The following is a 21,972-nucleotide window of genomic DNA, read 5'->3' on the forward strand; positions in this document are numbered from 1 at the left end:
AGAAATCTGCATGAAAATCCACGAGGAGTTTTTTGGGTCAACCCGCAGCTGTGGGCAGGTAACCTTACTGGCTTAAGTATCTGTAAGATAATATTTCATGTTAAAACTGGATCTAAAAAAAATAGACTTTATTCTTTTTTTTTTTTATTATTATTATTATCATCTCTCTATATTAATAAAATAACCTGATCTGGAATATTCCCCTGGCCACTGAGCAATCACAATAGGCTGTTTTGTAGGCATCACATTTCAGCTTGTGCTGTGTACACTGGGGGCCAGGGTCAGAAGTCATCTCATTATCATCAGAGGGCAGCATTACAATGAAAGGGAACACCTCTGTTAAAACAGGGTAACCACCTCCCTTTTCCCTCGAGACCCGTGCACACATCATAGAGCATGCCCACAACACTTCCACATTCAGTGTATGTCTCAGGATAGTTTCTGACATACTTTGGGGATTAATACGTTTAATATGTTCCCCACCCCAAAATTGACTACACTGTTTAATACTGAGGCATCTCAAGCAGGACTAGGTTGGGATGGATTTTTAAGTCTTTGAGGCCCAGATTTACTAATGTGTCTGCTAAAAATCTATCTAAAAAGTGGCGCGTCTAGGGTTTCTGCACCTTCTCCAGACCTTCTCCAGATGACCTCTTGAGTGCCCCCCAAAAATTGCCACGATGCTCTCTTGTGCCCCCCAAAAATTGCACTGATGCTCTCTTGTGCCCCACGTTGCTACATTTTAAATGCTCACCTACCCCACATTCCCCTGCTGTCACCTCCCTGCTTCTCCATTTGCCATGGGTGGGTCAGCACTGGCTGGCGCATTGCAGTGACATCATCGCAGTGACCGGATTTTCTTCATTCACTTAGTAAACTCCGCACCGTATCCGCATGCAAATCTGCACCAATTGATGCGGATTGACCGCACAGATTTACCTGCGGATTTCAGTGCGGATTCTCCGCACATGAATCCTGAACCTGTGCAGGTACCCTTAGGATTAGTAAGTCTGGGCCAGGGTATTCTAGAACATTGCAGAACTTTTGATTGCAGTGATTGGACGACCTAGGTGTCTGAGCAGCAGGTGATCCTGTGTTCGCCATTGTCTGCCGCTTTGATGCGCCGCAGCGTTACTTATGTAATTAATGTTCTTTATTAATGAGCTTTTCTTTCTGACATCTGTTTTCTGATCTGAACATGATGCATGAAGGTTTGTGGACGCTCGCAGGAGGCAGCAGAATGTTTTCTATGTGAGGCCTTTTTGACTCTGCTTCATAAGGCGGCTTCAGTCCTGCTAATGGTGTTTACGGTCGCCGAACGCGGCGTATCTGCCGAGCACCCGCTCTCCATAATAATCTGTGGTCTGGTCTCATGAGCAGCAAATGCACACTGCCAGAGATAAATGCCGGGTGCTCAGCCCTCCACATGCTGATTGTCTCCACTGCTCTCTGTTATTTAACCTGTTCCTGTCACCATCGGCATCTCCGCAGAAACCTTTCTTAGTGCAAACGTCTTTAGACACGCGGTGAACACCGAAGACATATATTTTTCTTTAATAAGAAGGTGTTTCATTTGCACAGAAGGGCCCCCAAAGTGCTGTCTCCCTCTGTGTGGACAGGTAATATTTGCATGTCCCTGTACAGTGGGGCCCCAGAATGAATTTTACTGGTGGGCCCCAGGCCTCCCAGTCCAACACTGCATCCTTGTAACGCCAAAGGGAAAGCGGCTCTCGGTAAATGCGCTCCGCTATGTCTAGCTCTTTTCGACATGGAATGACTGGTGTTCCCCGTCCCTTTAATATGCATGACGTTTTTATCTGAGCATTGTTTTTAATTAGCGATACACCACGGCCCCCGATCCTGCCGCCTATCAGCGTGTAGATGTACGTTTCTTTAATTGACTCCTGATTTACACAGATCTTATCCGTCTCGTAAAGCATCGTGAGCGGCCTGAAAATATCGAATCCCTGGTCTCTAAGGCCAGGAATCTAGACGGATATATTTAGTCTAGTTATGTTTTATCCGTCCAAATAGTTAGACGCCAAGTCAGATGAGCTCTGGTTCACGTCCTTGATGTCCCCCCCCATCATATTATGCAGGTAGCAATCTCCCAACAAACACTTAACATGTTCGGCTCTCCGCTGCTCGGCTGCACTTGACATTTTAGCGCTGATTATTTCATTGTGTGAATGTTATTTATGAAGCTTCCTTTAGTAACATTTATCTTTTCCGATGGCCGGGAAAACCTTGCCGAGAATGCACCTGTCACCGGATGACAGCACATCCAGATACATAACATGCATCGCAATGCAAACCGAAAAACCAAGACACATTTTACATCAGGTTTGAGCTGCATTTGTCAGAGGTCAGATCCCCATTGTCTTAATTCATGAAAGAATGGAAACTCTTGGAAGAGCGCCGTCCTAATGACAGTATTCCTGTATTTACAGGTATTCTACCCTCCAAAGGGCACACAAATTTACTCCAAACTGCCTTCTTTTTTCCGCAATGCATACGTTTTTTATGGCATTTTTAGTAAAAAAAAAAAATTCCCAAAGTAATGTGTAGATGCCTTTTTTTTCCCTACATCCACAAAAAGCACTTTTTCAACATGCCGCGCCTTTAACCCATAGACCTAAAAAAAACGGGGGGGGGGGGACGGGGGGGAAAGTGCTTGTGTGCCCTGCATTTCATTATTCCCGTAGACTTTACGCTATCATTAGGAGCTGGTGTTTTTCAAGCAAAAACAAAACACACGCACTAAAAAGTGCAGGTTCCAAAAAGACCGAAGTGCAGAAAAACACCACTCAAAACCTGCGTGTGAATCCACCCAAATGTTCCGCATTTCATGTTTCCTATAGACCAATGCTACATTGAATCGTTAGCGATGCTCTTACGGTGTAAATGCACCGCCGATTACCCGATTAATGAGCATTTTTCAGCACAAAAGATAATCGTTTCCCATTGGCAGATCGTGCTGTGTAAACATGATCTTCTGCTGGGAAACAACAAGATGGGGAAAAGCGATGACATTAGCGATCAGTCCTCCCAGTACTGTGGAGGAGATCGGTGCATGTAAATAGCGATCAGCAGATTGTTGGGAAGGAACTCTTTCTTTCTGACGATCTTCCTGATCGTCGTCCCATGTAAAGGGACCATTAGGGATAGTTAGATAACAGTAACAAACGCCCCATTGTGCTGAGAAGCCCACATTCCTGAGTGATTATCTCAAAGACATGCATGCTGGACATCTTTAGGAGGAGGGGCGGAAAGGTATAAACTTATGTGCGCAAAAGACAGAGATAATTGAAACTCCGCTAAGAACGTCCTCCAGATAGGATGTTGTAGGTCACTATCTCAATCTTCTATCACCATGGGGTGTCTGCCATTTGCTATGACATGGCGGCAGGAGTTCCCACTCCTTATTTTATTGTGGAGGCCAGGTGGTTATTATTTATTCTGTATGTGATTTGTCTGTTTTACCTTATATTTAATAACACTTAGTAAATATTTTTGCCACTTAGCCTGTTTAAGCCTATTTATTCTCAAGTTGTCGAATTCACGTCAAAACATGACCTGAGGGTATACAGTAGCTGTTTAAAATGATTTTGACCATGTGGTAAAAAAAAAAAAAACTGTTGAAAACACAATTTATCGTGATTGTTGTGGTTATTGGCCGTGCAGTTTAAGACTACTTTCACACTTGCGGCAGAGTGATCCGGAAAGCAGTTCCGTCGCCGGCAATCTGCATGCAAACGGACAGCATTTGTAGATGGATCCGGATGCGGATCCGTCTTACAAATTCATTGCAAGAACGGATCCGTCTCTCTGGATATCATCCGTAGAAACGGATCCGTTATGTATTTTTTTTCACATTTTTACCTGTCTGCGATCAACTGAAGACATCCTGAACGGATTTCTCTCCATTCAGAATGCATGGGGATGAAACTGATCAGTTCTTTTCCGGTATTGAGCCCCTAGGACGGAACTCTATGGCGGAAAAGAAAAACGCTAGTGTGAAAGTACCCTAAATATACACGTGAAATAAATTTGTTACATTATTAACCTAGAAAAAATGCATGCCCAAATCCTAAAATTTCAGCAAACCTGGTAATTAGGTGGAAGTGAGACTCTTAGTCGCTTTGACTTTGCAGCTTTTTCAGGTGGATGCAGGCAGATTTTTTTTAAATGAACGGATTTAGAAATGTAATAGTTACATAGTTTCAGTTGTATTGAGGAGCTTTCCTATTTTTACGTCAGTGTGTGGATTCTGGAATGTTCTGCTATGATCAATGCACATATGGCTCATGTATTGGCATCACTTTTCTCCTTCTCTGACTACTCTTATGTCTCCTTATCACTTACCTTTGTTAACTCTAACACCAAGGTTAGGGGAGGGGGGGCACTAAGGTGAAAGAATCGGCATAAATTATTAGTTTTCTCTATGAAGTTCTCCCCCACCTTCCTGACACTCGAGGCACATGCCCTCATGTAGTTTGTTGCTGCTTCACATTAACCGTACTGCAAGAACAGCACAATTTGCTAATATCCGTAAAATCCAGCCCCGCGTGGGATATATTTACTCACACCGTGGCATTTGATATACCCGTACAGGCGAATAAATACATAAACTAGCTCTCACTACACAGTACTAATTGGGAAACAATACATCAGTAAGACAGCGCTATAAATGGGACTTAAATCAATACTTCATTTTTGCATACATAGGAGAGCGCGGAGTAAAACTGCACGTAGTTAATTCCTCGGCAGTGCTGTACCCCCGGCAGCACTTCCTTTCTATGGGATGATTAATCTCTAAACCTCGTACAGTTAACCCCTGAGGCGCCCTCTCGACGCTCTGTACACTGCCTGTTTATCATGTTGTATATTGAAGTTTATTGTAAAACTTCAGGCGATGGGGTCTACACGAGCCTATAATCATGTACACGGGGACTTAGGAGAGTGTATGCAAATCTTTTGATGTATTAAATATAGTTATTCATGTGCCTATGCCAAGTGTTAATAATCCTTTTAATCTGGCGTCTTTAGGAACTGGTAGGTGCCGGGTTTTCACATATTCTGGATTATAGGATATGAAACTCCTAATGATAAAGAAATTGAAAGTGGTCTTCGAGCATGGACCTAAAGAAGCCAGGGGTCCGACTTCTCTGCTGACCTTTGTCCGATCAGCGGTTCTCTCCAGGGGAAGCCACATCTGGCTAGACATTTCCCCTACAGTGGCCACTACAGGTGAAATGTAGCATTACATGCCAGCCATTGAAATCCATAACCACCCTTGTACTGCGTTGCTCCAAAATGCGGGTTGGCATACCTGCCATATACCTGTGCCATATAGTGAACCACAGGGAAAAAGTATACCGTGACATACGCCCGAGGTATACAATGCATCCAGGATTAGTTCCGACATACACCTCTGACATGTAAGCCTTCGTGTAATGTGAATAGAGACGATTTTAAAAACTGGTTGCTACAATTACACTGTCCGATACAGTCCAATCTGTGCTGACCGTTGTCAGATTATTATACGTTTACAGGAGCAATAAAAGAGGAACTGATGCGGCAACATTGCTGTTCTATGGGAAAAGCAAATAATTACTGACAGATTTGACAAAAGTGATGGCAATGAACGCTCTCTAATAAGGGATCATTTTGATTTGGACCCTTGCAGAGAAAGCAAAAAACCTGGCTTCCCCTTAAAGGGGCCGTCTCTTACTTCAGCAAATGGCATTCATCATGTAGAGAAGTTGATACAAGGCACTTACTAATGTATTGTGATTGTCCATATTGCTTCCTTTGCTGGCTGGATTCATTTTTATTCGTCACATTATACACCGCTCGTGTCCACCCCTACAATCCAGCAGTGGTGGTCGTGCTTGCACACTATAGGAAAAAGCGCAGGCGTCTGTGGTGGCCAGGACCGTGGGAGTGTGCATGGGCTAGTGCTTTTTCCTATAATGTGCAAGCGCGGCCACCACTGCTGGATTGTAGGGTGGAAACGAGCGGTGTATAATGTGATGGAAAAAATGAGTCCAGCCAGCAAAGGAAGCAATATGGACAATCACAATACATTAGTAAGTGCCTTGTATTCACTTTGTTTACATGATAAAGGTCATTTTCTTAAGTGAGACCACCCCTTTAAGGCCCCATGCACACATCCATGTCCGTTTGGCGGTCCGCAAAACATGGATACTGACTGTTTGTGTTCTGCATGACTTGCCTTATGTTAAAAAATGCCTGTTCTTATCCCCAAAAAGTGCAAGAATAGGACATGTTCTTTCTTGTTCGATGTGCTGCCCACTTTTTTTGGGGGGTTTGTGGCCCCATTGAAATGAACGGGTCCGTATCCGATCCGCATTTGGCGGACAAAAAGTAAGGTTGTGTGCATAGGGCCTAACACAGTGAAAGCGCTGTAATTACAACGAAGGTCGTTTCCCTCTCTGTTCATAACCGGATGCGGGATGATAACACATTATAATTACCGAGCGTTCGCCGCTGCCGCCGCCGCGCTCCTGTCATGTTTTAAGACTTCAATTTATGCTAAAAATGTTTCCCTCTTTGATATGTGCACAGAAATGAGATGTGGTATTTGCCGCGCCGCTGTTCTCCGCTCACCACTGGGACGTTCTCGTATTTGTTTTTTAATGTTAGTAATTCAGGAATATCGATCTAACTACAATTCCACTGTTCTGGAGAGAGAATGGGTTTTGTTGATTCAGGTTTTTTTTTTTGCTTTTTCGAAGGCAAAATTGATTTTATAATTTAAAAATGTATTTGCAATCTCTGCGCTCTTCGCTCAGGTCTGAAGATGTGATCAGTTCATTAAAGAAGGTGCCGGTGCCTGGGCTCAAGGCAAATAGACTTCAGAAAAGGATTTAAGGAAAATTCAAGTCTCGGCCCGGAGAGTCTGACGGGGTCACGTTGCGACCTGCAAGCTGCCAGTGCCCGATAGTCCGAAGACTGGTTACAGCAGCTTTGGATTTTTTGCGAGTGTCGGGTCACAGCAACCTGCAGGCCGTTGCGATGCAGGTAGCGCTACACCACACTCTTTGGCCATGTGATGTGAGCTGTGGCCCCGGGCTAGACACCTGTTAGTGCTGGAGTTAGTGTTTAGTGCATGTTAGTTATATGGCTGTACATTTAGTTTTGTTTTTTATCATTTTTATATGCTTTTTTTAAAACGTTATATATTAGAAAAAATAAATGATTTAGCTTTTTACATTCTAGTTTATTTACTTGATAATGATACAGAGTTAGGCCTCGTGCACACGACCGTTCCGTTTTTTGCAGTCCGCAAAACACAGAAGCCGCCCGTGTGCCTTCCGCAATTTGCGGTACGGAACAGACGGCCCATTGCAGAAATGCCTATTCTTGTCCACAAAACGGACAAGAATAGGATATGTTATATTTTTTTGGCGGGGCTACGGAACGGAGCAACGGATGCGGAAAGCACACGGAGTGTTGTCCGCATCTTTTGCGGCCCCGCTAAAAGTAAATGGGTCTGTTTTTACGGCTCGGATGCGGACCAGAACAACAGTCGTGTGCATGAGGCCTTACCAGACAATTTTGTTTATTTTTTCATAAAAAAAATTTTTTGGTTCAGTTTTTTATTTTTATGGTTTGTTCCTCAAAGAACGATAGAGTTGGATGGATAGATGGACGGACGGACGGACGGACAGATATGAGAGAGATATTATATATGAAATAGACAGATATGAGATGGATGGATAGATGGACGGACGTATGGATGGACGGACGGACAGATATGAGAGAGATATTATATATGAAATAGATAGATATGAGATGGACGGATGGACGGACAGATATGAGAAAGAGAGGAGATACATAGATAGCTATGAGATAGATGGATGGATTGATAGACGGATGGATTGATAGACGGATGGATTGACGGACGGATGGATGGATTGACGGACGCATGGATGGATTGACGGACGCATGGATGGATTGACGGACGCATGGATGGATTGACGGACGCATGGATGGATTGACGGACGCATGGATGGATTGACGGACGCATGGATGGATTGACGGACGGATGGATAGATTGACGGACGGATGGATAGATTGACGGACGGATGGATAGATTGACGGACGGATGGATAGATTGACGGACGGATGGATAGATTGACGGACGGATGGATGGATTGATTGACGGACGGACGGACGGATGGATGGATGGATGGACGGACGGACGGATGGACGGACGGACGGATGGACGGACGGATGGACGGATGGACGGATGGACGGACGGACGGACGGACGGACGGACGGACGGATGGACGGACGGATAGATGGATGGATGGACGGACGGACGGATGGATGGATGGACGGACAGATGGATGGACGGACAGATGGACGGACGGATAGATGGATGGACGGACGGATAGATGGATGGACGGACGGATAGATGGATGGACGGATGGACGGACGGATAGATGGATGGACGGACGGATGGACGGACGGATAGATAGATGGACGGATAGATGGACGGACGGACGGATAGATGGACGGACGGATAGATGGACGGACGGATAGATGGACGGACGGATAGACGGACGGATAGATTGATGGACGGATAGACGGACGGACGGATAGATTGATGGACGGATGGATAGACGGACGGATAGATTGATGGACGGATAGATTGATGGACGGATGGATAGACGGACGGATAGATTGATGGACGGATAGACGGATGGATAGATTGACGGACGGATGGATAGATTGACGGACGGATGGATAGATTGACGGACGGATGGATAGATTGACGGACGGATGGATAGATTGATTGACGGACGGATGGATGGATGGATTGATTGACGGACGGACGGACGGATGGATGGATTGATTGACGGACGGATGGACGGATGGACGGATGGACGGACGGACGGATGGATGGACGGACGGACGGATGGACGGACGGATGGACGGATGGACGGACGGATGGACGGACGGATGGACGGACGGATGGACGGACGGATGGACGGACGGATGGACGGACGGATGGACGGACGGATGGATAGATGGATGGATGGACGGACGGACGGATAGATGGATGGACGGACGGACGGACAGATGGATGGACGGATAGATGGATGGACGGACGGATAGATGGATGGACGGACGGATAGATGGATGGACGGACGGATAGATGGATGGACGGACGGATAGATGGATGGACGGACGGATAGATGGATGGACGGACGGATAGATGGATGGACGGACGGATAGATGGATGGACGGACGGATGGACGGACGGATAGATAGATGGACGGATAGATGGACGGACGGACGGATAGATGGACGGACGGATAGATGGACGGACGGATAGATGGACGGACGGATAGACGGACGGACGGATGGACGGACGGATAGACGGACGGATAGATTGATGGACGGATGGACGGACGGACGGATAGATTGATGGACGGATGGATAGACGGACGGATAGATTGATGGACGGATAGATTGATGGACGGATGGATAGACGGACGGATAGATTGATGGACGGATAGACGGATGGATGGATTGATAGATCAATCTTGAAACACGTCCTGTGAAAGAACTGAAACGTTGTGGTGAATGAAGCCTTTTTGCGCATTGGTTTTTGGCGTGCTGCAATCTTCTCTGTTGAGCTTGAGATTGCAGTGTGGGCAGTTTCCACTTCCACAGCCTTTGGGTGATTGTTTTTAAAAATTTCATCCACTTCACTACTACAGTTCAATGCTGCGGATTTGCCGCGCGAAAGGCTGCAGCGTTTGCGCCGCAAGGGAGCGTGCCCTTACGGTGCCTTCACACGCTGCAAATTTTGTGTCAGAAATTTTCTGCAACCGAAGATTCGTTCCGTTCACCTGAATGCGACTTGCAGAAATCCACGTGTTTCCAGCCAAAACATCCCCATTCGAGTGAATGGAACTCATTTTCATTTGCAGAAAATTTCTGCAACAACATCTGCCCCTTGTGATGTCGCCCTTATAATGACCCCTACTACCGGCCATCTTGTGATCAGTCAGCGCTGCTGCTGTTGGGGAAGCCTGTAATGGGGTTGCCCCCTCCTATGAGGCCATATAGACATTAGAGAGGGGGGGGTTTCCTGACGGGCGCAGGCAGGCGACACTTATGATAAATCCTACTCCCTAGGTCTATGGTCAGAACAGCCCTTTTCATTTGTAATCCAGCAATTGAAGAGTCGGCTCTGACATAAAGATGACATTTCTGCGGTAAATTCTTTAACCCATTGGGGGGTGAAAAGCCCGTTCTACCTAAAGAGCAGCAAATACGTGGGAGCGCGGTCCGCCGGGCCGAGATTTATTCAAGGTACGTCTTGTGTAAATGATCAAACTCCAGAGAGCAGTAATCCTTAATCCCACTCAGGAGTGTAAGAAAACCTGGGACTTGTGCCCATTCTCCGTAATCTACTCCGTCTCCATAAAAAATGAATATTTATAGGGAGGAAAAGGCATTTTTTTAAGTCATTAGCTGAAGTCTTAGCTTGGCTTAGGATAATAAGCGCGGAGGCCTCCCCTGCCACAGTGATAGATGGCTCTCACAGGCTTCGCCAACTACCGCAGAAGCCGCCGCGTATAGGCGTGCCGTTATACCGATGGACAGAGGCCCAAATAGATGGTTTATTGTAGAGCTCACGTCAGATACATTGCGGTCTACACCCTTCAGCCAAAGCATTAAAACCACTGGCAGGTGGAGTGATTGTCTTGTGACAATGGCATCTGTCAGGCATCAAATGAAGAGCGGGAAAATGGGCAAGAGTAAAGATTGAGCGACTGATTGTGATGACTGGACGACCGGGTCTCAGCATCTCCAAAACGGCCTGAGTTTGGGGTTTAGATGCAGACCAGTTACAGCGCCCATGCCGACCCCTGTCCTCTATGAGCCACATGAGCTTCAGAACTGGACCAGGGACCATACATCACGTGGACAACCTCAGCACAGGATAAGTAATGTATGTGCACAGTGACTGCACCAGCAGAATAGTGAGTGCAGCTCTGGAGTATAATACAGGATGTAACTCAGGGTCAGTACAGGATAAGTAATGTATGTGCACAGTGACTGCACCAGCAGAATAGTGAGTACAGCTCTGGAGTATAATACAGGATGTAACTCGGGGTCAGTACAGGATAAGTAATGTATGTGCACAGTGACTGCACCAGCAGAATAGTGAGTGCAGCTCTGGAGTATAATACAGGATGTAACTCAGGGTCAGTACAGGATAAGTAATGTATGTGCACAGTGACTGCACCAGCAGAATAGTGAGTGCAGCTCTGGAGTATAATACAGGATGTAACTCAGGATCAATACAGGATAAGTAATGTATGTACACAGTGACTGCACCATCAGAATAGTGAGTGCAGCTCTGGAGTATAATACAGGATGTAACTCAGGGTCAGTACAGGATAAGTAATGTATGTGCACAGTGACTGCACCAGCAGAATAGTGAGTGCAGCTCTGGAGTATAATACAGGATGTAACTCAGGATCAGTACAGGATAAGTAATGCAATGTATGTACAGTGACTCCACCAGCAGAATAGTGAGTGCAGCTCTGGAGTATAATACAGGATGTAACTTAGGATCAGTACAGGATAAGTAATGTATGTACACAGTGACTCCACCAGCAGAATAGTGAGTGCAGCTCTGGAGTATAATACAGGATGTAACTGAGGATCAGTACAGGATAAGTAATGTAATGTATGTACACAGTGACTGCACCAGCAGAATAGTGAGTAACTCAGGATCAATACAGGATAAGTAATGTAATGTATGTACACAGTGACTCCACCAGCAGAATAGTGAGTGCAGCTCTGGAGTATAATACAGGATAAGTAATGTAATGTATGTACACAGTGACTGCACCAGCAGAATAGTGAGTGCAGCTCTGGAGTATAATACAGGATGTAACTCAGGATCAGTACAGGATAAGTAATGCAATGTATGTACACAGTGACTGCACCAGCAGAATAGTGAGTGCAGCTCTGGAGTATAATACAGGATGTGTAATGTATGTACACACTGACTACACCAGCAGAATAGTGAGTGCAGCTCTGGAGTATAATGCAGGATGTAACTCAGGTTCAGTACAGGATAAGTAATGTAATGTATGTACACAGTGACTCCACCAGCAGAATAGTGAGTGCAGCTCTGGAGTATAATACAGGATGTAACTTAGGATCAGGACAGGATAAGTAATGTATGTACACAGTGACTCCACCAGCAGAATAGTGAGTGCAGCTCTGGAGTATAATACAGGATGTAACTTAGGATCAGGACAGGATAAGTAATGTAATGTATGTACACAGTGACTGCACCAGCAGAATAGTGAGTGCAGCTCTGGAGTGTAATACAGAATACAAGATAGTAATGTATGTAGAAATTTGCTCAACATTTTATTCCTATTATTTCTCTGTGAAATGCTTTAAGGTTGAGTTTTAATAGGTAAAAATATCGTCCTTCCACTTTTCCACATCTGAGGCCTTCTTTGTGATTGCTGTACATAGACTGGCCTGTTCTGTTACACTCTCCTTTTACAATGGGGGCACTCGCCGGCCACGCAGCAGGCCTTCTGTAAGCTCGGCTCACAGTTTTTCCTTTTGAAATATACCCGTTCACATGAACCAGTGACTGGTCCGCTGCAGACATCAAAGAGCAGTGAGACACGGATCATAGCGTAGGTGGCAGAGGACTCTGCATTTGTTGGAGAGCACAGATAGGGTTAATAGGTGGGCAGTCGATGAAGCACTCTACATTATGTCTGTTGCTGTCCTGGGTCATCTCTTCTGCACAGAGAAAGAAGAGGATTGAGGAGATTATTTTATAGACCTCTTATGGATAAGTCTATAAATGTATATGTTGTGTCACCGAGTCCTGTAAATATGACTGCACATGACATGGTAATTGTCAGTATGTGTGCAGTAAAAATCCATTCATATGGCATCCTGTGGTCCAGAAAGCTGGTCTTAGTGTTGTCCCTCTTCCCTGTTTCGGCTCTTCTGCGGCTTCCCTCCTTCCTTATGAGGTTAATATTGTGTCATCATTGGGGGACCGCAGATGCTACAGATCTTCCTTCCTTATCTTTAACTTATCCTAAGATGTGTGGTGCAAGATGACCAGATTTAAAAACAAAAAAAACAATTTGATTTTGCGATAGTGTATCACAAGATGTCTATCCTATATGTGTTTATGTGCAGCCACCCAGTGGTCGTGTTGTGACTTGCAGCCTATCAATCTTTTTGTAGCATGCTTTTAATATTGAATTTGTTTATTGAGAAACTGGAGTCCTTAAAGAGATTTTCCAGCTCGAAATTGGGGCTGGCGGGCTCAAAGAGGCTTAAAAACCTAAAAATATAGTCAATTCTCTGATCTCTTGCCGCTGCTTAGGTCTCTGCTCCTCTGCACTTCCTGCTCCTATCTCGACACACAGGAAATGCGGATTCAGCCAATTCCTGATTGAGGCAGGTCACTCAATGTCAGCAGGAAGTGGAGAATAGTATGGACCCAGGCAGTGCAGCACGTCACCGCATTGGCTGAAGCGGAGCGTAAGGCTGGTTTCACACCAGAAAGTTCAATGCGATGAACTCGCAGCGTGCGTCTGTGAGAGCTCCCGTTCTAAACTACATAGCACTGATAGCATCGTAAATCAATGTAATGCTATGCGATCCTAGGTAACCCTTAGGCCCCTTTCACACCAGCGAGTTTTCCACGCGGGTGCGATGCGTGACGTGAACGCATAGCACCCGCACTGAATCCTGACCCATTCATTTCAATGGGTCTGTGTCCATGAGCGTTTTTTTTATGCATTAGTTCTACATTGAGTGAAGAACGCAGCCTGTTCTATATTCTGCGTTTTTCACGCAGCCCAGTCCCCTTAGAAGTGAATAGAGCTTCAGTGAAAAAAGCATTGCATCCGGATGCAGTCCTGATGCAATGCGCTTTTTCACTGATGGTTGCTAAGAGATAATTGCAGACAAAAACTGACTGAACTTGCTTACAAGTTTCGCTGAACGCATCCGGACCTAATCCGTCATGCTCGTGTGAAAGGGGCCTAAAGTTGTGGAATGTATTGGATAAGGCCTCATGCACACGACCGTTGTGTGCACCACGCATCACGGATGCGGACCTATTTACTTGAATGGGTCGGCAATTCCGGAGATGCGGAACGGAGTCACAGAACGGAACACCGGAAGCACTACGGAGTGCTTACGTGTAGTTTCTTTCCGTTGTTACGCACCTCAAACAAATATGACATGTCATATTTTTTTGCGGTGCGGACAGACCACGGACCCATTCAAGTTGAATGGGTTTGACCCGCTGCACGGATGTTGCCCGTGCATTGGGGACCGCAATTGCGGTCCCCAATGCACGGAACAGCCGCACAATGGCCGTGTGCATGAGGCCTAACACTGAACCCAATACATTCCAGAACTCTACATGGCATCATAAGTCAATATAATGCTATGCAATCCGATCGGTGTTACGTAGGTCAGGACGGGAGCTCTCGCAGACACACGCTGCGAGTTCAATGCATTGTACTCACTCGTGTGAAACCAGACTAAGACCGTGCCAATGCAGCGCCGGAAGAAAACAAGCCAGGCACTGGAATATGGATACAGCCGAGACCTCATGAAGGACAGGAGCGTCGGGGAGCAGATAAGGCTGTGGGCACTTGTTCAGAATCCGTATTCCTGGAGAACCCCTTTAACATTGGCTATCTGCTCCATATAAGACAGAGCTATATGTCTTACCCGATACCTTTTTGGTCGGGACAGGCCTGGGGATTGTACATAGTCTTATCTCTCTGCTTTCACTTCTGCATCCGGGTGTTGCGGCTGACTGTTCCAGCAGAGAATGCCGGGAATCAGCCAGACAAAAAATGCTGCATCCAGTGTTTCTTAACCAGCCAATTCTCAGGATATTTCCCGGACCCCATTACAGTCAATGGGGTCCGGTGGGCAGGCAGCAATATCCGGCAGGCTGTTTTATGCTGGAGCTGCAGATGTGAAACTAGCCTAACCTACATGCGATACTCGTAGAATAGAAAGCAGGTGGAAGATTGCAGTGTGACTGCAGATCAGACTACACAATAAGAACTGTGCACAATCTGCAATATGTCCTTCAAAGGAGATACGACCATTGTCTTTGCACAGAGCTTTACGGACTTTCTTATAGTGTTCTGTGCTTCTAGAAGTATCCTTGGGTCTCGTCCCTAACATTTCACCCGCCGTCTTAAACCAGTGATGCAGAAAAGCTATATTTTACCACCGAGACGAGAGTCCTGCACCTCTCCTTCGAGGCCGCTCTCTGCTGCATTACATCTTCCAGTTTCACAGCAAATTAAAGTAATTTGTTTACAGGGGTCAGGTAGCACTTAGTGTGAAAGTTTGTCTCCGATCCAGCATAGGAAAGATTGATTAGAGCGAGTGCTGCAGTCTGCAGACATAGTCGGGTAATTACTGGAATTTAGACGAGAGAGGTTATTTAGGCAGAGATGATGAGTCTGACTGCTGCAGTTTTTCTTAGATTAGATCCAATCTTAAAGGGAATCTGTCATCAACTCGCACTACAGGTCACATACACAATTAACAGATGGTACCTTTTTTTTGCCTTTTCTTTGGCTGTGAAGCAGCCAAAACGAACTTTGAAGCCATACGGAAACCAGGTCTCCATTGCCCAGGGGTGTTTTCTATCGCTGCAAGTGCTTAGACCCCCCGGCTTTACCCGTCGATAACTCCTCCTCTGTGTAGAGACCCCACCATGCTCGATTTGGATATCTTTATTTCCTTTTCAAAAGATTGAGGAGGGATGTCTGGAGACAATTTATCTCCAGGCGAACTGCTGTCTACGTGAAGCGTTGCGTGGTGTCCGTTTTAACCAGTAAACATTGGAAGTCCTTTACAGCAGTGTTCCTCGACTCCAGTCCTCAGGGTCCACCGACCGGCCATGATTTAAGAATATCCCGCAGAATGAAGACCTGTGGTAAGTCCTGATGCACTGACACTAATTATATCACCTGCTCAATACTAAGGAAATCCTGAACACATGACCGGCAGGTGCTCCCTGAGGACTGAAGTTGAGGAACCTTGCTTTACAGTACGGAATCGCACTACACATGGTGTATGGCTAACGGATTCATGATTTTCTTCCTTTGCTTAGACAAGGGATGTATGATGTTTGCTGCGTCATGGGATGCAATGTCCATCTTTTTTGTATTGCACCCATTTTCGAAAGGATGTGACAGGGTACGCCTCAATGTCATTGTGAGGTGGTGACCATGGGGTAACACCGGTTACGTGCAACAAGATATTGTGGTTGGTACAACTCAAGTCAAGTGGTCATTTTTGCAGGGAAAATTACCCATCATGTTGTAAAAAAACAAACATGGAAAACTATTCTCGCCTCACAAATCCCCACCGTTCCCATTCCGACGTTGCCTGCTCCTCTTCTGCACTCTACTTCCCAGTCTAAGGCCTCATGCACACGGCCGTTGCCCGGCCGTATGGCGACCCGCAATACACGGGCACCAGCAGTGTGCACCCCACATCACGGATGCGGACCCATTCACTTGAATGGGTCCGCAATCAGGGAGGTGCGGTGCAGAACGGAAGCACGGATCGGAAGCCCGCATAAGCACTACGGAGTGCTTCCGTGGTGTTTCTGTCTGTGCCTCCGCACCGAAAAAGATAGAACAGGTTCTATTTTTTTACTGTGCGGAAGGATCACGGACCCATTCAAGTTAAATGGGTCTCAATCCGGAACGGCCATGTGCATGAGGCCTAACAATGACGTTTCGACACAGCAGCATGTGTCCACCGCAACCATTTACTGACTGTAGCAGTCAGTTGCCTGGAAAAACCCTCAATAATTACATCCAAATCCTTCTCCATTCTAGACTTAGCCCCCCCCATAGTGATCCAATCGATGTAAAAATAGGGGGAACGTCTCACAGTAGGGACAGTTCTGCTGTGCTCTTTAAAGGATAACGGTCATATTTTCATAAAAAAATCAATTTTAGCATATGTTACTGCAGCAGCAGCATTATGCATAAAGCGATCTTTAGTTTCTTCACTTACCACTGTTTTCCTTGAGTTTTCTTCTTAGTTACAGCTGTTTTGAATCCTACAGTATGAGGATCTTTTCAAGATGGCTCCTCTGCCAGTTCTCTGAGGCCAAAACTGCCTTCCCTGAGGTCACATACAAACTTGCTGTAGCCAGCAGCTTCCTGCCAGCCAATCAGATTGGATTACTGAGAGACACGCCTCCTCACTCTGAAGCCTAATGCAGGCATGCAGTGTGAAGGACCGCCCCTCCGTCTTCCTAGCCGGAGACAGATGAGCCATAGCAACAGTCTTTTAAGGAAGCAGTGGAAAGGGACAGAGGACATTAATGAAAGCTGCTATTATAAGGTAATTAAAGATCTTTTGACAATCATTGACAGAGTAACTCAGGTATACATGCCTAGCTCTAATAAACTAGCAAATAAAATAAAATATGACAGTTATCCTTTAATAGTCTGTGGCGGACCATGAATGACAGAGAGGTCATCCATGACACCGTGCCGCCATCACTTCTCGGACTGATGAATTTGTGTCCTCCAATCTGTTTTTCCTGTCTCGAAGAATCATTAATCTGTCAAACTCTTCCCTTTTAACATGTGTCGTGTCATAGGAAAAAGCCGAAATTTGTTTTCACTCAAGTGGATTCTTCTATTTAATCTTTTCAAGCTGCTTAGCGGTATCATTACCATCCGTCTTCATCTACCGGTAACTCAACTATGAGCGGCTTTCGATGGATAAACAAGAAACTTTTATTTTCACATCTTAATTAATAATTGCAGAGAGGTTTCCGGGATAAGTGCAGGCATCGACTTGTTTGCATCTGCACAGAGAAATTTCATTAGCTGAGTGTTACTCTTCAGTGTGCAGCTCCCGTTCAAGTGAAGAGGTGGAAGCGCTGAATTTCCATAATAACCCTAATGGAACCTGAGGAATCAATCTTGATGTGCACTCTGACGTTGCGGTAGGAACCATCAAGTGTTTAGTGTAGGGAGCTGGAATGCACTAGAAAAATGGATAGAAATTGATGTTAAAGGTCAACTCCAACCAGATGTGACGTGAATTAACTTTACCCTCTCCCTTCCCCAAGACCTATAGAGCCGAAACCTTCTGTGCTATTTGTAGGTGATTCATTCTATAGGACTTTCTCTGGTGTCTCCCATCATTTTGCTTTTCCTAATTGACACCATTCAGTGCAAGCCACCATTTTGTTGGAATAGAGATAGTTGGTTACCTTAGTATTCTCTACCAGTTTTGTAGGCATAGGTTTAGCGAGAGTAGCTTAAAGGGGTTGTCTGAGATTTTGATATTGATGGCCTGTGCTCAGGATATACCAGATTGGGGGGGTTCATGTCAATAGGGTTGAGCTCCAGTACCAAGCACATCCGCTCTCCAATAGACGGAGCTGTGTGGCCTCCACAAACAGCTGATCGATGGGGAAGCCGGGTGTTAGGGCTGTATTACACCAACAGATTATCTGACCAATATCTGTCCAATCAGACCAATAGTTGGTGTGTATACCAAAAGATCTGTGTGTGTAATAGGCCATCTGACCAATGATTGGTCATAAAATCTGTTGGTGTAATACAGCCCTTAGACTCCCACCGATCTGATTTTGATGTCCTCTTCTGAGGTAACACCTGGAAAACCCCTTTAACATTGTGTAGACCCTAAAAAACAGCATGCATGATCTCAGCATCTTGGGCCCCTGTGGTTATGATATATAAGAGATATGAGAGGATGTCTTTGAACTCCAATCACGCCTGGATTTACTTTATTTTCCGCTGCTCAAATAGCGGCAATGTACAGCACTGTACATAGGTTGTCATGACTTATATCAGTCCCTGTCTCCAGTGGGGTCACAGTCTAATTTCCTAAACACATACAGTACAGACCAAAAGTTTGGACACACCTTCTCATTCAAAGAGTTTTCTTTATTTTCATGACTATGAAAATTGTAGATTCACACTGAAGGCATCAAAACTATGAATTAACACATGTGGAATTATATACATAACAAACAAGTGTGAAACAACTGAAAATATGTCATATTCTAGGTTCTTCAAAGTAGCCACCTTTTGCTTTGATTACTGCTTTGCACACTCTTGGCATTTTCTTGATGAGCTTCAAGAGGTAGTCCCCTGAAATGGTTTTCACTTCACAGGTGTGCCCTGTCAGGTTTAATAAGTGGGATTTCTTGCCTTATAAATGGGGTTAGGACCATCAGTTGCGTTGAGGAGAAGTCAGGTGGATACACAGCTGATAGTCCTACTGAATAGACTGTTAGAATTTGTATTATGGCAAGAAAAAAGCAGCTAAGTAAAGAAAAACGAGTGGCCATCATTACTTTAAGAAATCAGTCAGCCTAAAAATTGGGAAAACTTTGAAAGTAAGGGCTATTTGACCATGAAGGAGAGTGATGGGGTGCTGCGCCAGATGACCTGGCCTCCACAGTCACCGGACCTGAACCCAATCAAGATGGTTTGGGGTGAGCTGGACCGCAGAGTGAAGGCAAAAGGGCCAACAAGTGCTAAGCATCTCTGGGAACTCCTTCAAGACTGTTGGAAGATCATTTCAGGGGACTACCTCTTGAAGCTCATCAAGAGAATGCCAAGAGTGTGCAAAGCAGTAATCAAAGCAAAAGGTGGCTACTTTGAAGAACCTAGAATATGACATATTTTCAGTTGTTTCACACTTGTTTGTTATGTATATAATTCCACATGTGTTAATTCATAGTTTTGATGCCTTCATAGTCATGAAAATAAAGAAAACTCTTTGAATGAGAAGGTGTGTCCAAACTTTTGGTCTGTACTGTACATACAGTAGGGACAACTTTGTAGGAAGCCATCCAACATATCAGTATGTGTGGGAGGAAACCTCAGTACTCAGGAAAAACCCACCAAACATGGGGAGAACATATAAGCTCCATGTAGATGTAGTTCGTTGGTTGCAAACTTTGTACCCCAGTGCAGCAAGGCAAGACTGCTAACCACTGATCCACCGAGTATGCACCTTAGTGGATTTTTAGATTTGGAAAGTAGAAATAGAAAATGGGCTACAATCCTCACGAAGAGGGACAAAAATATATTGCCAGCACAAAATATACGCTCACTTTCTGGTCAAGTGGTCCTACAACAGGGTATTGCAGGTCTAATTTCATGAAGGTTGCCACTAACTTGCAATACTGGAAAATTCTGTATATTTTTTTCTTTTTGTCTTCCAGAAACCAAGACCAAAGGAATGGCACCCGCCTGGAGGATTCATCCTTGGACTATGGGCGCTGATTCTTCTCGTCTTCTTTAAAACCTATGGCCTTAAACATATGAAGCATGTGTTCTGAGAAGAGCTCAATGACCACTGAGACTCAGGAATGCTCTGCACTGATATTTCCCACCATCCTGTCTGTGGCCTACTGTGGTTTCCTGTATAAGTTTGGCATGAGTCGTGCGAACTTAACAGAAAAGCCAAAATAGCTAAGTTAGGAGACTTCTTCGAGTTTGAGGGCAACTATTTTGTGGGCTGAGATGTCCATTAGAGAGGTGAGACCCAATGTTTTGTGGGTGGAGCCATACTTGACTGGCTAGGACCTGTTGAGCCTATAAGATGGCTGCTTTCATTGTCTCTCTAAGACTCTCCCTTTAAGAAGACAATCTGTAATTGGCGTACAGTTAAAAATACGTAAATAATTGTATAAAATATAATTGTAATGCCCAGGCTTTATTGGAATTAGGGACAACTGAACAGAAAGTTGCTCTCTTGGCAAAATGTATTTTTTTTTTACCTTTCTTCACATTTCCAAAGTGTTGGCATGGTATATTGAGAGCTTTCTCAGCAGAAACAAAAATAGAAATATTGATTTATCATGCTAAGTACAGCATTTCGGATCAATCCAGAACCCGAGGTAATTATGTATCTAGGAACTGGTGAGCAATTAGAATTTAAAGCAAGACTTAGTAGCCCGTGGAAAACCTCCTTTGATTTATTCACTGCTCATCAAACCAGAATGTCCAGTGCGTTTTTGCCATCTCAAGCATTTTTATTGCTCCTGTTTGCTTTTAGTGTTATACTCTGGAAATATGAGCGTTTTCCAGTGCAGTTTGTAAAAAGTACCAGGTGAAAGAAAATGCTGAGCAAGCAGGGAAAGAGCAAAACGCAAGGAGACAACCCAAGGACAGCAAAGTGCCGCTGTATTAATTCATGAGCCACTGTTGCATCTCACTTGGGCAGCTCGGAGACTGACACCTGGGGTAATCCATATGACTTCCATATTGAGTACAAGGGAGGGTGGGGGGGATAGTAATTGCTCATTCATGACTTTGTGTTTCGTACAAATAAAATGGAATTACATTATGGCCTTTTTATGTGTTTCTTTTAAATGCAGTGTCACCCAAAATGTAATTATGTGGCTACAGTTATAAGAAGGGACGCCATCATTCATTGCATTCCTATAGCACAGGACGTATTATGCAACTGAATGGACATCTGTTTTGTTAGTTATGGAAGGAACATTTTGCTAGAATCCTGCCACACCAGATCCCAAGTCTCTGCTTCCTGAAATACCGCTTAGTGTAACATAGGGACAATTGATTATAGTGGTATTGTCTCCAGTCTTATGGGATTAATAGGTTTTCAGGGGTATTAAAGTAACCTCTGCTCATTTCAGCATTGGGTTAAATAGGAGGAGACTCAAGTTACTACAGTCCTGTACTTTCTCCTTGCTGAGAGTGATGTAGAGAGATATAGCTAAAGTAACTTAAATATCTTACCTAAACAGGGAAAAACACATGGTTTGTGTCTGTAGAGGCAACTTGCTAGATAGCAGTCCTGTGATCACAGCAGCATTAGCACTGATTCAAGTAAGCAGCCTTTTTG

General features: G+C 44.9%; 1 protein-coding gene across 1 annotated transcript in view; it reads left to right on the top strand.

Moving 5' to 3' along the window:
• Positions 1 to 21,440, top strand: part of PIGK (phosphatidylinositol glycan anchor biosynthesis class K) — a 110,663-nt gene extending 89,223 nt beyond the window's left edge. The window contains exon 11 of the mRNA XM_040407630.1: positions 20,324 to 21,440. Within this exon, the coding sequence (XP_040263564.1) occupies positions 20,324 to 20,440 (117 nt within the window). The 3' untranslated portion in view covers positions 20,441 to 21,440. The remainder of the gene's footprint in view (positions 1 to 20,323) is intronic.
• Positions 21,441 to 21,972: the final 532 nt, after the last annotated feature.

This window comes from Bufo bufo, chromosome 9 (assembly GCF_905171765.1).
Source record: "Bufo bufo chromosome 9, aBufBuf1.1, whole genome shotgun sequence".
Taxonomy (NCBI): domain Eukaryota; kingdom Metazoa; phylum Chordata; class Amphibia; order Anura; family Bufonidae; genus Bufo; species Bufo bufo.